The 15,864-nt window shown below is 45.7% G+C and overlaps 1 protein-coding gene across 4 annotated transcripts in view; it reads left to right on the top strand.

Moving 5' to 3' along the window:
* Positions 1 to 1,731: 1,731 nt before the first annotated feature.
* ATP6V1H (ATPase H+ transporting V1 subunit H) overlaps positions 1,732 to 15,864 on the top strand; it is a 215,105-nt gene continuing 200,972 nt past the window's right edge. For 2 of the 4 annotated variants that reach the window (XR_012233809.1, XM_073583811.1), the window contains exons 1-3: positions 1,732 to 1,947; positions 4,028 to 4,108; positions 6,248 to 6,367. Coding sequence is in view for 2 of the 4 variants with exons in the window: in XM_073583811.1 (XP_073439912.1) it covers positions 6,264 to 6,367 (104 nt within the window). In the remaining 2 variants the exon portion in view is untranslated. Of the gene's footprint in view, positions 1,948 to 4,027; positions 4,109 to 6,245; positions 6,368 to 7,715; positions 7,748 to 15,864 lie in introns of those variants that run through there. The other 2 variants (XM_073583809.1, XM_073583810.1) reach the window with 2 other exon arrangements.

Here is a 15,864-nt window from a genome sequence, read left to right as displayed (position 1 = left end):
ACACACACGTATACAGATATATACACACAGTATACACACACACGTATACAGATATATACACACACAGTATACACAGTACACACACACGTATACAGATATATACACACAGTATACACAGTACACACGTATACAGATATATACACACACAGTATACACAGTACACACACACACGTATACAGATATATACACACACAGTATACACAGTACACACACACGTATACAGATATATACACACACAGTATACACAGTACATACACACACGTATACAGATATATACACACAGTATACACAGTACACACGTATACAGATATATACACACACAGTATACACAGTACACACACACACGTATACAGATATATACACACAGTATACACAGTACACACACACGTATACAGATATATACACACACAGTATACACAGTACACACACACGTATACAGATATATACACACACACAGTATATACACACACGTATACAGATATATACACACACAGTATACACAGTACACACACACACGTATACAGATATATACACACACAGTATACACAGTACACACACACGTATACAGATATATACACACACAGTACATACACACACGTATACAGATATATATACACACAGTATACACACACGTATACAGATATATACACACAGTATACACACACACGTATACAGATATATACACACACAGTATACACAGTACACACACACGTATACAGATATATACACACAGTATACACAGTACACACACACGTATACAGATATATACACACACAGTATACACAGTACATACACACACGTATACAGATATATACACACACAGTATACACACACACGTATACAGATATATACACACACACGTATACAGATATATACACACAGTATACACAGTACACAAACACGTATACAGATATATACACACACAGTATACACAGTACATACACACACGTATACAGATATATATATATACACACAGTATACACACACGTATACAGATATATACACACAGTATACACACACACGTATACAGATATATACACACACAGTATACACAGTACACACACACGTATACAGATATATACACACACAGTATACACAGTACACACACACACACGTATACAGATATATACACACACAGTATACACAGTACACACACACGCGTATACAGATATATACACACACAGTACACACACACACGTATACAGATATATACACACACAGTATACACAGTACACACACACACGTATACAGATATATATACACACAGTATACACAGTACACACACAGTATACACAGTACACACACACGCGTATACAGATATATACACACACAGTATACACAGTACACACACACGCGTATACAGATATATACACACACAGTATACACAGTACACACACACACGTATACAGATATATATACACACAGTATACACAGTACACACACAGTATACAGATATATATATATACACACAGTATACACACACGTATACAGATATATACACACAGTATACACACACACGTATACAGATATATACACACACAGTATACACAGTACACACACACGTATACAGATATATACACACACAGTATACACAGTACACACACACACACGTATACAGATATATACACACACAGTATACACAGTACACACACACACGTATACAGATATATACACACAGTATACACAGTACACACACACACGTATACAGATATATATACACAGTACATACACACCGCAGCCCCCGCCCATCGTGTCTGGCTGCGCCAGAGCATCACGTGACCAGCATCTCGCTCAGGCACTACCTGTTTCCGGTGAAGTCACCTGACCCAGCTGTCGTCACATGACCACTTGTCAGCCGTGTGTTAGCGCTGCGGAGAGGTCACCCGGATCGGTGTGAGCACCGTGCTGTCTGTCCGCTGCCGGCGCCGGTACGAGCCTGTGCGGGAGGTGAGTGATGAGGACATTTGTGCTGTGTCGGGATGGAGCGTGTATGGCGGCGGCGCGGCCTCCGGTGTCGGTGCTGCTCTGGCCTTGGTGATGCTGTCGCTGATCTGTCGGTGCCTCCCCATGTGCTGTGTCTTGTGTGCACCGTCACGATGTACAGGGCCCCCATGAGTGCAGCATACAGCGGTGTGTTCTGTGCAGCAGAGCTGGCTTTGTCATGTCACTGATTTGCCTGCAGTACGGGGGTAGACCGCCTGCTGTAGGGGGCAGCACCCCCTGTTTAGGCTGCTGTTGCTCCTAATACGAGGATATTGGGACATTGCAGAAAATGACAGCCCTAGAAAACCCTGCCCTTACCTATTCTGTGCCTGGCTGTGAAGGGTTAACATTTCCCCCAAACAGCAGTGGGTGAGATGGATGTGAGTGACAGCAGTGGGGGGATGGTAACATCTCAGCCCCCCGGACCCCCTGTGTGGCCGTCTGTCATTGTCACCACAGTGGGGTCTGGTTGGGAGTGATGGACTCGTACATTCTGCCACGGATCGTCCTCTGCTGGCTCCGGGCTGGGTTTTCTTTAGGGTAAGAGCTGTAGTGCCCTGTGACATTGAGATCCTGGGGTCAGATCTAATCATTTCCTATTGTGACCTCCGAGGCTGCGGCTGGGTCACTAATGTTTCTAAATGTGCAGGATTTCCATTCGCTGCTGGCTCGGGAATCACTTTGTCACAGACCAAGTTGCACATATCTGCGTCTTTCTTGCTATTTTTTTTCTCCAGGAAAATATTTAGTTCTAAAATGTCCCCAAATTTTACGAATGTTTTTCGTCATTTGACTTGTCTGAGAATTGCCGACATGCGATACATAATCATGTTCCCCCCGGCTGGCAGCTCAAGGGTCTCTGGGACTGAATGTCAGATAGGGCCCATTCACACGTCTGTATAAAACGCCCACAGCGGGTCTAGAGTGAACTCGTGGTCCTCACCCGTCTGCTCTTTCTCCACGCTTTCCCTGCACTCGTGATCTTGTCACCATACCCTGCTTGGTCCAATACAAAATAATTTTTTCTAGAAGTTAATGGATTGAAATATAAAAAAAATATGCAAAAAATATATGACGAGTTCATAGTCTGAATCTGGTCTTTTATTTTATCCTCTGTATATAAAAACATTGCAAAAATGGCGAAGTTTGTTTAAAGTTGGTAAATCCATAGTATGGATCATAAGCTGCTGACCGCAGGGACCCCGATGATGGGGACCTCCACGGCTCCGGAGAATGGTCTTATCTGAATGTAGTGTCATCGTCTATTAGACTGCTGGAGAAGGCTGAGTACAGGGCTCCCCTTCTCCATCAGTCCCATAATGAATGAATGGAGCACTGGTGGGCCATCACTGCATTTAAGTGGGTGGACACCAGATCAGCAAGTTATCCCATATTATGTCCCAACCCTTTTAGGGAAACCCCGCTGTTTGTGCAGGAAAACTAAGCCCACCGTTCACGCTCTGTATTCTGCTCCCGCTCCGCATGGACAGGGCATAAAGACATCACTTGTGTGTGATCTTTAGTAATGCTATAAATCCAGTTTCCTTTCCTTGGTAATAATATGTTTCTGCCGGAGCTGTCATCGCTCTGATAATTCACCAGTCCGTGTCAGTAAGGACATGTCCGTGTAAACTGCCAGCAGAAACTACTGTGAAGGGGGAAGAGTAAGTGTAAGAAGCCTTCTCATCCCAGATCGGGCTTTGTCTTCTGCAGAATTCCACTCACACAACTATCCGGGAAAGCTGGGTGACATCCGATAGGACGGTAACCTCACCCCTAAATGGCTGTCACCCAGCTTTACAGCAGCAGACCTGCCGTTTAGTACTTGTTGTGTGTTTGGCCATAGCCGTCTGTATGTTGGCGGATAGAGGGGATCGGGGAATGAATGATTTGGGGTCACACTCCCCCTCTCTGAAGAAGCAGCAGTGTAGCCCCTCTCCCTTGCTGACGGATGGAGAATGTGGCGAGTAATGAAGCACGTCAGCTCCTCATTATCTCCATGGCACAATGCCGCCTTTCACTAGAATCTTCTTTTTTTTCTTAGGAGCTGATTTTCTCTACAAGTTCTCGCAGGCCGGCATCGCGCTGCCACAATCCGGAGTCTCCTGCTCACTACTAGTTCCAGGTGAGATCCTGCCGGTGCGGACAGCGCGGCGCGCCCTTCGTGTGTACAGACAACAGAGGTCTTGTTGTGCCATCGCAGGAAGCTGCTCGTAGTAAAGGGCATGGGGAATGTGTGATGTAAACTCTGCTTTCTGTACAACAATCCCCTGATATGGGTGGGATAATGGCCCCCCTACATGACGAGGAGCAGCCGCATGAGTATATAATATCAGGCTTCAGGTAGTGTCTAATAATCTCAGCGTGTGTTCACACAGAGGGGTTTTACATTGAAAAAAATTCCCAGTACAAATCTGAGGTTGACCCCTTGGTTTCTGCTGCGGAGCAAACGTGAATTAGTCTGAGGCTGATCTATGATGGCTACGCGCCACAGCCTCTGGGTGGTTCCACATGTAAGTCGTGTCTTACTGAAGTCATTTTCAAAGCCACAGCAGAAATATCCATGGCCGTATGAACTGCGACACAGTTTACCGTTGCGTTTTGCTAGTGGATTTCAATGTTGAACATGTGCCGATAACTGCATGAAAAAACTCGTATTATTGGGGGCATATATCTGTTCTAATACACTATGATGACAAATTCCAATCATATGTAGGTTTTTTTTTAATCTGTTTTTAATGTGTTGCTAAAAAAGAAAGCAAAAGCCAAACCAATAATTCAAAGCAGTTGGCGTGCATGACAGTGCCATTATACCGCCATCCATAGGATTTCTAGAATGGTGCACACCGCAAGTGGCCTCCATACAGCACCAGCCATTAATAGCTCCTATACTTTATTAACCACATTAAAATCTCCTGTAATAGATAAGTTTTCCTTCTTGGCTAATTGTTAAAAATCTGGCTCAGCCCCCACAAGAACGGCCCCTCTACTTGTCCAATCGGTCGTACAGCAGGCAACCTATTACTGCCAGCCCTTGCATGGTCTATAATGGCTGATATTACTGGGAAGTGATTGGGTAGAAATGTTCCCAATGACACTAGTGCAACTGTTGCTGGGACTTATTAGTCCTGTAACAATGGGGAAGTTCCAGGCATGTGATACTATTAGCAATGCTTCCTGAGGCTGAATGTGAAATAGCAGCAGCCCTCCACGACATTAGGGCCGGGGAAGAGGGTGCAGATGACAAGTGCTTTCTGGTGTATTGTAATCCTAAGAAGGATTTTTGAATTGACTTTCTTTTTGGGCTTATAGGGACACCCCATTCTGGGATCTCTATCTTCCTATGGTCTAGTAGGACAAATAGACAGCGGTTTACAGTCTCGTAGCCAAACATTCTGGTTATGCAGTGAAAACTTGCAAACAACTAAATTTACCACATTACTAATATGACCTGTACTCGGCGGGCCCCGTGTCGCGGGACTCTTTGCGGGCCCCCGTGTCGCGGGACTCTCTGCGGGCCCCCGTGTCGCGGGACTCTCTGCGGGCCCCCGTGTCGCGGGACTCTCTGCGGGCCCCCGTGTCGCGGGACTCTCTGCGGGCCCCCGTGTCGCGGGACTCTCTGCGGGCCCCCGTGTCGCGGGACTCTCTGCGGGCCCCCGTGTCGCGGGACTCTCTGCGGGCCCCCGTGTCGCGGGACTCTCTGCGGGCCCCCGTGTCGCGGGACTCTCTGCGGGCCCCCGTGTCGCGGGACTCTCTGCCATCACCGTTTACAAATAACAATAGTAAGACTGTTAGTGCCAGTCCCGGATATTTCAGCTGTTTTTGGCCATGTTATATGGGAAGTGCAAGGACAGAATGCCAAACTGCTGCCCCAGCAATAAAGGCACGGCGCTCTTCCATACTGCACCCTTACTGACACTGTATGGGTCTGTTCACAAAGAGACAGACGCTGTAGATTTTCCAAGTGGAATTTTCACAAATTATTACAACACAATGAAGCAGATGAGATTTTACCCAGTCTGACCCACATGCAATAAATCCCCATGGAAGCGTTCTGCTGCGGTGAAGATTGTGAGTCTGCAGCGTGGAAACACGAACTGTGGATTTTCATTAGTGATTTCACCATTTGTAATGTAAAGGGTGAACTCCAGAGGAACATTAGCGTGTGACACATTTGGATTTCGCCCTAGAATTGTGGCAGTTTTTTATGTTGTGCTTTCCATCCTGTTCTGAACAGAATAAGTGATTGTTTCTGTGTTTTTAGGAACAGAGACGTGAAGATGGACATCCGAGGCGCCGTCGATGCTGCGGTTCCAACAAACATCATTGCAGCCAAAGCTGCTGAGGTCCGGGCTAACAAAGTGAACTGGCAGTCTTATCTCCAGTAAGTGACGGCTGCCGCTTTTCTAATTCTGGCAAATGTGGCTTTCTGTTACATGTACGGGCAAGCTTTTGTCAGGTCGGGTGCTCCTAGTATTTTGACTTTGCCTCTTTTTGTAGGCTAATTTCCGTAGTCTTCATTCACATCCACCTCACTCTTGAGCACCCAAGCGCTGTTCAACCAGCCGTATATGTGGTCTGAATTAATCTCAGAAGAGATTTTTTTTTTTTTTTTTTATTTATAATTTTTTTAAAAAACAGTAAGTCAAGGCCTAAGGGTATGTGCACACGCTGCGGATTCTGCTGCGGATCTGCAGCGGATTTGGCCCTGCGGATCTGCAGCAGTTCTGCAGGCAGTGTACAGTATAATGTTATCCTATGAGTTTTCAAGTCTGCAGTGCACATGCTTCGGATTTTTCCGCGCGGAAAAGCTGCGGTTTTAAATTCGCAGCATGTCAATTCTTTCTGCGAATTCCGCTGCAGTTTGACACCTGTTCCATTGTCCAGGTGTCAAACCGCAGGGGAAAACCTCTGGCCAATCCGCAGGAAAACCGCAGGTCACTTTACCTGCGGTTTTACCTGTGGATCTGCATGGAAAAATCCACAAGTGAATCCGCAGCGTGTGCACGCAGCCTTAAGGGCCTGTCACACTAAGCGATATCGCTAGCAATATCGCTATAACTTGTGACGTTATAGCGATATCGCTGTGTGTGATACTTACCTACGACCGGCTCCCCCGCTGGTTATCGCTGATTGCGCGAGAACGTCCAGGACTGTTTCTCGTCGTCAGCTTCCTGCGGCGCTTCCTGCTGTGATGACGAGCGACGCGTGGAGCCGGGCGGGAGGATGTCAGGATCGCCTGGTGTGACAGGTAAGTAGCGACCCCCGTCCCCAGCGATGTCGCTAGTGAGATCTGCCTGTGTGGCAGCTCACTAGCGACCACGTAGCGATGTACCAGCGATCCTGACCGCGTCATACCGCTGGTCGGGATCGCTGGTACATCGCTAAGTGTGACAGTACCTTTAGTGTTGTTCCAACCCGCTTCAGTCCCCGGCCCTCCATCCGTGCAGCAATGGCAGAGCAGCCTAGTAGACAGCACAGGTCAGAAGAGTGGTGAGACCATGCACTCGTCCGAACTGTCCGAAGAGCGCGCGGTCCCGAGGTTGGGTGGAAGCCAGGAGAAGTGCGCTCCTAAAGATTCATCTCAAGTCCCCCCCCCATTAAGGGGAAATTTACAAAGTTGCTTTCTTTTATATGTTCTTTATACGTAATCTGTAAAATTGTGTTGTAAATTGGTGATTCTTTTGGAGCACAGTGTAAATTAAGTTCTTGTTTTTTTTTGTCTTTGTCAGAAAATAACTTATCAAGATGTTGGTTGAAAAATGTAAGGAGAATATCTAATATTCTTATGGGTGATGGGCTTTGACTTATCATGCTAATTCCACTAAAAGACTGGATGCGTCTGCTAATGCAGGGCCTGGATGTGGGTATTCTGGTATGTGGTTACAGTAATGTGTACACACGGTCTGTGTACATAACACACATCATCTCCGCCGCGTCTGAGGTTGTGTATGTGTCAACACTACGTCTTTTCCAGACCATGGTGTATAGACGTCCATTGTACCAGAAAGACTTCTCCATAATGGTGTGTTAATATAGAAACTAAGTGACTGGTGTCTGTATATATATTTCTTTTGCTTTGTGGGCTGATAAAAAGTTCACTTTTTGCACGTAAGTAATCTGAGGTCTGGACTGGGCCATTCACACACATGAATATGCTTTGATCTAAACCAGGGGTGTCAAACTCGTCTGGGGATATGGCCACACGTAGAAAAACATTTAATTTGAAGGGCATTTTACATTTGTTTTTTTCCTTTTTTTTTTGTCCCCCCAATTGGCCCCATACAATAATATTGTCGTACAAATAGCACCATACAGTAATTATGGCCAACATCTTGTAGTTATGCCCCTATCCTGTTGTAATATCCTGCATCCTTCTCCCCATATTGCAGTAATGTCCCCCATCCTGGTCTCTGTCCTGTTGTCATGTCCCCATCCTGATCCCTATATTGCAATAATGTCCTTATCCTGTAGTAATGTCCCCATATAGCTGCCATGATCCCCTTTTGTGCTGATATTCACATTACACATTTGGAAAAAATCCTTCTCACGTGTCCTCCGCTCCCTTGGTGAACAGTGTCCTCTTGTACAGCTGGGACAGCGCATGGCAGTGATGTCATACGCTGCCAACGTCGATGTCAGCTGCTGGCCTCTGACCGGTGGCTGCTATTGGAATTGCATTGTAGAGAGCTTGTCTCTGCTTCGTGATACATTTCAAATGAATGTGTGTCCAAGTAAGTACATTCAATTGAGAAGAAATGCTGGTGCCGGTGGCTCCCTGGACCGGGCCACATCGTTATGGAAGCTTACGGGCCACATGGAAGAACCTGAGGGGTCACATACGGCACAGGGGTCGCTTGTTTGAGACTCCTGATATAAACCATTCCTTTGTAGCTCTAGCAGTATGTTTAGAGTCTTTGTCCTGCTGGAGCATGAACCTGCACCCCAGTCTCATGTTTTTTGCATCTTCTAACAGGTTTACCTCCAGTATTTCCCTTTATTTAGCTCAATCCATCTTCCCATTAACTCTGACCAGTTTCCCTGTCCCTGGTGAAGAAAATCATCCCCTCAGCATGATGCTGCCACCACCATGTTTGTGTTTGAGAATGGTGTTTTGAGGGTGATGTGCAGTGTTAATTTTCTGCCACACATAGCGTTTTGCATTTAGACTAAAAAGTTCTACTTTGATCTCTTCTGACCTGAGCACTTTTTTTTCCACATGCTAGCTGGCTTTTTGCAAATGGGACTTCTTATGGCTTGTTTTCAAAAATGGCTTTCTTCTAGCTACTCTTCCATAAAAAAACAGATTTGTGGAGTATATGACTAAGGCCATGTTAACATGTTCAGTATTTGTTCAGCAGGGGCGGACATAACTTGAGTGCAGCCGGTGTGGCTGTACCAGGGCCCAGAGGCTCTGGGGGGCCCCTGCAGGGCGGCTAATAATGAATACAATCTGACCTGTTTATCTGGCCCCGAGGCTCCATGGGGCCCCTGGCTATATTGCCCTCATGTGCAGCGGGCAGGGAGAGATCTTTGCAGCTCTGCTGCCTACAAGAGAAAATGGCAGCGGAGCTGCAGAGATCCGTCCTGCTTCCTGTCTCACACAGCAGTCAGCTGCTCGGCTGGATGACGACATCATTCAGCGTCGCGGCTGTACCAGAGAGTGGAAGCTAACAGTGATGCTGCATCTGCAGAAGAGCATGCGAATGCGGCCATTTTCCCGGAGTCCACCACATAGGAAACCGTGGAACTGTGAGGGCTCCTGCCTTTCACAAAATGTCGGCAGAGCCTCTGCAGCACCGGACACCCCCCGTGGCAGCGCTGGACCGGACATCCACAGCAGCGACGGACACCTGCAGATGCGTGCCGCACATTGAAACCTCCCTTCCTTCATCCCAGCCTGCGGCTTGCATCACCCCACTCCTGCCTCCTCCAGCAGCGACCCTGGGACCCACCGCAGCCACCACCCCTGGTAAGCAATAAGATGCATGGGTTATAAGAATCATCATCATTATATTAAAAAAAAAAAATGCCTATTTTACTCCTCAAATTTTGGGGTGCTCCTTATAATCCGGAGCGTCTTATAATCCAAAAAAATCGGTACTTTGTGTTGGTGTATTACAGAAAATGCTAATAAAATTCATTTAAGTTTTGGGTGTAAGTGTAACGTGAAAAAAATGTAACATAGTAACATAGTTTTGAAGGCTGAAGGAAGACCTTATGTCCATCTAGTTCAGCCTATTTTTAGTGCAGCTGTTCTGCATTGTTGATCCTGGGAAAGGCAAAAAACCCACAGAGTAGAAGCCAATTTTCTCCATAGGGAAAAAAATTCATTCCCCTAAGCTGGGTCAACCATCTACCTATAATATTCTGTTATTCGTAACCTTCTACACTGTTGCTCACAAGAAAAGCATCCATTCCTTTCTTAAATTCATTCAGTGAGTTGGCCATCACCACTTCCTCAGGAAGAGAATTCCAGAGCCTCACTGCTCTTACCGTGAAGAACCCTCTTCTATGCTGGTGCAGAAATTGTCTTTCCTCCAAATGAAGAGAATGCCCGCTTGTTCTTGTCACAGTCCTTAGTACAAACAGTTCATTGGAGAGATCTCTGTATTGCCCTCTGATATACTTGTACATGTATATTAGGTCTCCCCTAAAGGCCCTTTTACATTTAGCGATCCGACCAGCGATACGACCCCGGTCAGGATCGCTGGTGCATCGCTATATGATCGCTAGTGAACTGCCAAACAGGAAGATCTCACAGCGATGCAGCAGCGACGCAGCAGACGATACTCACCTTTCACACACAGCGATCCAGATGTCCTCCCGCCCGCGTCCAGCGTTGCTCGTCTCACGCAGCAGGAAGCAGACGACGAGAAATGGAGCCGCCCGATCTCGCGCGATGAGCGACAGACAGCGGGGGAGCCGGTCGGAGGTAAGTATCACACATAGCGATATCGCTAGCAATATCGCTATTAACGTCACAAAATCAGTGACGTTTTAGCGATATTGTTAGCGATATCGCTATGTGTAAAACCCCCTTAAGTCTTCTCTTTTCTAGAGTAAATAGACCTAATTTTGATAACCTTTCTGGGTATTGTAGTGAACCAACTCCATTTATCATTTTAGTAGCCCGCCTTTGAACCCTTTCAAGTTCAGTAATGTCTTTCTTGAGCACCAGCGTCCAAAATTGCACACAGTACACCAAGTGTGGTCTGACGAGTGATTTGTACAGAGGGAGAATTATGACCCTATTTGCTTTGGTGGCAGCTGCCTGACTCTGGGCACTCCAATTTAGCGTCTTATTGACTAAGATGCCTGTCTTTTTCCATGTCTGATTTCCCCAGCAGTTTCCCATTTAGTAAGTAATTGTAGCATCTGTTTCGCCTTCCCATGTGCATAACCTTACACTTATCTGTGTTAAACCTCATTTGCTATTTTTCAGCCCAATTCTCCAATTTACTCAAATCTGTCTGTAGTTGCAAACTGTCCTCCTTTGTGTTAACTACCTTACATAGTTTTGTATGGAAAAGTTCATGGGGTAGCAATACTTTTTTCAAGGCATTGTATCTGAGTTGTTATGCACAGAAATTTTACGTCTCTGCTGGTGTCGAGAAGATATTTCAATTGATCTTTGCTTTTGCATTCCAATTTTTTTTTTTTTTTGGAAATGTTGAGAACAGTAGAGCTGAGACCCAGTCTAAAGCCTTCATGTGCTAGATTTGCTATATGATGCTGTGCTGTAATGTCTGTATACTCTTTTGCTCCCCCCACCATCCTGCCCAGGACATGATTAGACCAGGTCCCTGTACGGTCAGACACAGCCATTACACAGTGCACATTTATAAGATTATCTCAGCACAGGAACATTTTGTTTAGACACATCCAGTTGTGGAAATTACTATTATTCCAAGATCTATTGATAACTTTGTTTGTGGGAAAACCATTTAAGGTGAGCCATGAATTATCCAATTCTGGCCTAGTTATATAGCCTGGTCTGATTAGACAAGAAATCATACAGGTGTGAGCCAAAAAGTCAGTATATGTGGCACAGAGAGCATCTTAAGATGGACAGATTTTTATAATCTCCCGTCATTGTAGAGATGTCTGTTTTTGATACTTTGCACGACACATCCTGTACAGTTAAAGAAGGTTGTCCTCATTGATTGGGACCATTAAAAGATGCAGCAGACAAAGTGGTCAGCATGTGTGTTCTCATTATGTTTGTCATGATTGTGCGGGTTCAGCATGTTGGACTCTATCACTAGTTTAAAGGGGATTGTCTGGGACATAATTTAAGGTAAATTTTGCTCTTTTGTGTCATCTACATGTGCCTTGTATCTCGGCGGTCTCATGCCATCCTCTTGAAATGACTGCTGAGCCCAGTAATTAAAATGACTGACTCGTGGTCCTGATGTTTGATTTCCTCCTTCGGTCTCGGCTTCATTTTTCAGATGAGATGTTGTGAGTGGCCTCAGGCTATGTGCCCACGTAGCATTGAAAACCGGACTCCTTCCCAGAAATCGCGCGTTTTTTCAGCGCGATTTTACCGCGATTATGTTTGCGATTTTGCCGCGATTTTCGCGTGCGATATTCAAGCACTTTCCAAGCGATTAGAAGCATCGCTTGGAAAGTGATTGACAGTTTGGTCACACTCGTCAAACATAGTGTTTGACAAGTGTGAGCAGCTTTTTACTATTGAGGCTGCCTATGTGGCCTCAATAGTAAAAGAATGTAAAAAATAATTAAAAAATAATCGGGGTATATTTACCTTCCGACGTCCCGCACTGCCATTCTGGGCCTTAGCGTTCCCAGCAATGCCTTGCGAGACCTGTGATGACGTTGGTCTCGCGTTGCTATAGCGATCTCACCGCTAGAGTCACGCGAGACTACGTCATCACAGGACCTTGCCGCAAGGCATTACTGGGAACGCTGAGGCCCGGGATGGCAGTGCGGGACGTCGGAAGGTAAATATACCCCGATTTTTTTTTTTTTATTTTTTATTCTTTTTTTTACAGGGGTATGGTACCCAGGGCCTGGAGGACAGTCTCCTCTCCTCCACACCGTGGGTACCATCCGCACATGAGACGCTTAACTTCGCGCATGGTGGGCATATCCACATGCGGGAAGTCAGCGATTCTCATGCATTCCTATGGGTGCGGAATCGCGGCAATTCCGCACAAAAGAATGATCATGCTGCGATTTTTTTTTCCGCGATGCGATTCCGCCTTGGACAAAAGCGCAGCATTAGCACAGCATGTGCGGAATGCCATAGGAATGCATGGGGGGCGTTCTGTACAAGATTTTTAAACGTTTTTGCGCCGAAAATCGCGGCAAAAACGCTTAAAAATCGCATCATGGGCACACAGCCCCAAATATCCATCCCTTCCCCCCACTTTGCATTCGCATCCAGTACTGTTAATAAATTGCTGCTGGCAGTCAAATTCTGAAATGATCTCAGAATTGCTGGTAAACTGCTCTCCGGTCCTTGATGTGTGACCCATAGCTAGTATGTTCTGATTATCGATGTGGAGGTGGTTTCAGCCAATGCTTTGCTCCTCATTTCTTCTCGCTGCTTTATTACTTTGGCAACCTGAAATCCGGTTCCTGGAAGTCTTCATTGATTGGCACTTTATCACCAGGTTCTCCCTGCGTTGACTGAGGCAGTAAGACCACCGCAGATTGCTCTGTGCTTTGTGATTTGGCCTAATCAATATTCGACTCTACAATTTTTAACAAATACAGCAAATATAATTGTTTGCTGCAATAAGGAAAGAGAAGAGAAATGGAGTCTTTCTTCATTAAGACTCAAAAGCAACATTAATTACAGTAGAAAGTGGTGGGAATGAGCAGTTGTGCTGCTAACAGCTATTATTTCTCTGTCCTGTTACCTGTAGATGCCCTGCTCTTCAGACGTTGGGGTGCGGTAAGTTTTAGCCCTTGGTACTTTCCCCTACGCATTGTGCAGGATACAAGAATGAAGGGGGTGTTCTCTCTTTTCTATTTAGGATATTCATACGAGGAAAAAGAGCTGCAGATTTTATATTCCGATTTTTGGTTAGAAAATTTGCATCTTATAACAATACTAGCAAAATGGATGAGATTCCACTCTATAAGCGTGTTTAAAGCGACCCTCCATAGTAATGTCTAATGGTCTCTCTTCTGCCGTCTCTCCTCCTTTATCTACTGGTTGGTGCTCACTCTCTTCATGGCTAATGTGGCCAGTTCAGAGGCACTGGGGGCGCTGTGGTAACTACCCCTTTCTGTTGATGCCTTGTGGACTAGCGATGAGGACATCAGTGTTGTGTCCTTCCCAAGAAAAGGAACAGACATGGAAGCATGGTTAAGACATTCCACAGTGATCCCCATTCCTCTGCAAAAGCCATTCTGGTCATGAAGATTCCAGGACACCGATCACAGATACAGAAGGATCGGCAATAAAGCGGAGGCCATTAGGAATAGTGATTTATGCATTAGAAATGTATAGTCACATTTACTATGTGGGGTGGAGGATCACTTACACTTTTATGCTGTGAGCTTTTCCTGACCTTTTTTTTTTTTCTCGGGAGCCACATGTGTCTCACATTCCCATGATATGTGGTTCTCTGCTGTCTTCCAGCTTGGCGCATTAACACCAGGTCCAGCAAACAGCTATGAGGAGAAGGTCTCCCGAGGCTGAATTTTTTTTTTTGAGTAGCCCGGCACAGATAGGATGGTATGGCCAGTTAGAGGGTTTCTTGAAGCTAGATGCAACATTGTGCCTAATGAGAGAATTGCAAATATACAGTAAAATGTAAATATGCTTCCTATAAGGGATGAGGGCACAAGGTTTTAATGTGCTTTCTTGTCACTATATTGGTAATGGGTAATGACTTTGGGTGTCATCACTGTGAAGGTTGCCGCTGGCTGTGACTTGCGACCATCTCCAGAATGTGGCTCTTATGTTAAGACAGGTTAGGAATGACTGTTTTAAGCTTTGGACTTTAATACAGTCTTCAAGGACTTTCCAACAACTCTCAATACAAGGCCAAATTCAAACGCTCAGTATTTGGTCAGTATTTTACCTCAGTATTTGTAAGCCAAAACCAAGAGTAAGTGAAAAATACAGAAGTGGTGACTAGAGATGGGTGAACCCGAACTGTAAAGTTTGTCATCCGTACCGAACACATACTATTTGGGCATAGACACAGCACACTGATTTCACCAAGAAGTACCTGTTACTGTTCTGGTTCGGCCCCCTTATCAGGTGTTTGTCAAGCTGTCACATGCATGACAGCGCAGCAAACGCTGCTTCTAATCGGCGGTAAAATCATTACCGCTGGTCAGACAGCCGCTGTTCCCACGCTGTCAAATGACAGAGTGAGCTTGCAGCTGTGATCAGTCACAGGCTTGGGCTGATGGGACTACTGCTCCCATCAGCCTACGCCTCCTGTCGCTAATGACAGCAAGAGCAGGAGCGGCTGATGGGAGTATTCATCAGCTGGCGCTTGCTCTTTAAATAAAAAAAAAAAAAATGGCATGGGTCCCCCCTATTATTGACAACCAGCCTTGCTAAAGCAGGCAACTGGGGGCAGGTGTTCTTAGTTTGGTAAGGGGCCATTGATATAGCCCCCAGCCTAAAAATAGCAGCCCGCAGCTGCCCAGAAAAAGCGCATCTATGAGAAACGCCAATTCTGTCACTTTGTCTGGCTCTTCCCACTTGCCCTGTAGTGGTGGCAAATGCAATTCATATTTGTGGGGATAATGTCACCTTTGTATTGTCAGGTGACATCAAGACCACTGCTTAGTAATGGAGAGGCCTCTATAAAACACCTATCCATTACTAATCCTTTAGTTGTATTGTTAACCAGCTGGAGACCCCGGCGTCGCCTGGGCGCAGTA

Source organism: Dendrobates tinctorius, unplaced genomic scaffold (genome assembly GCF_039654945.1).
Source record: "Dendrobates tinctorius isolate UK_male_01 unplaced genomic scaffold, ASM3965494v1 ptg000081l, whole genome shotgun sequence".
In the NCBI taxonomy this organism is placed as follows: domain Eukaryota; kingdom Metazoa; phylum Chordata; class Amphibia; order Anura; family Dendrobatidae; genus Dendrobates; species Dendrobates tinctorius.
This window is presented reverse-complemented; position numbering and strand designations above follow the sequence as displayed.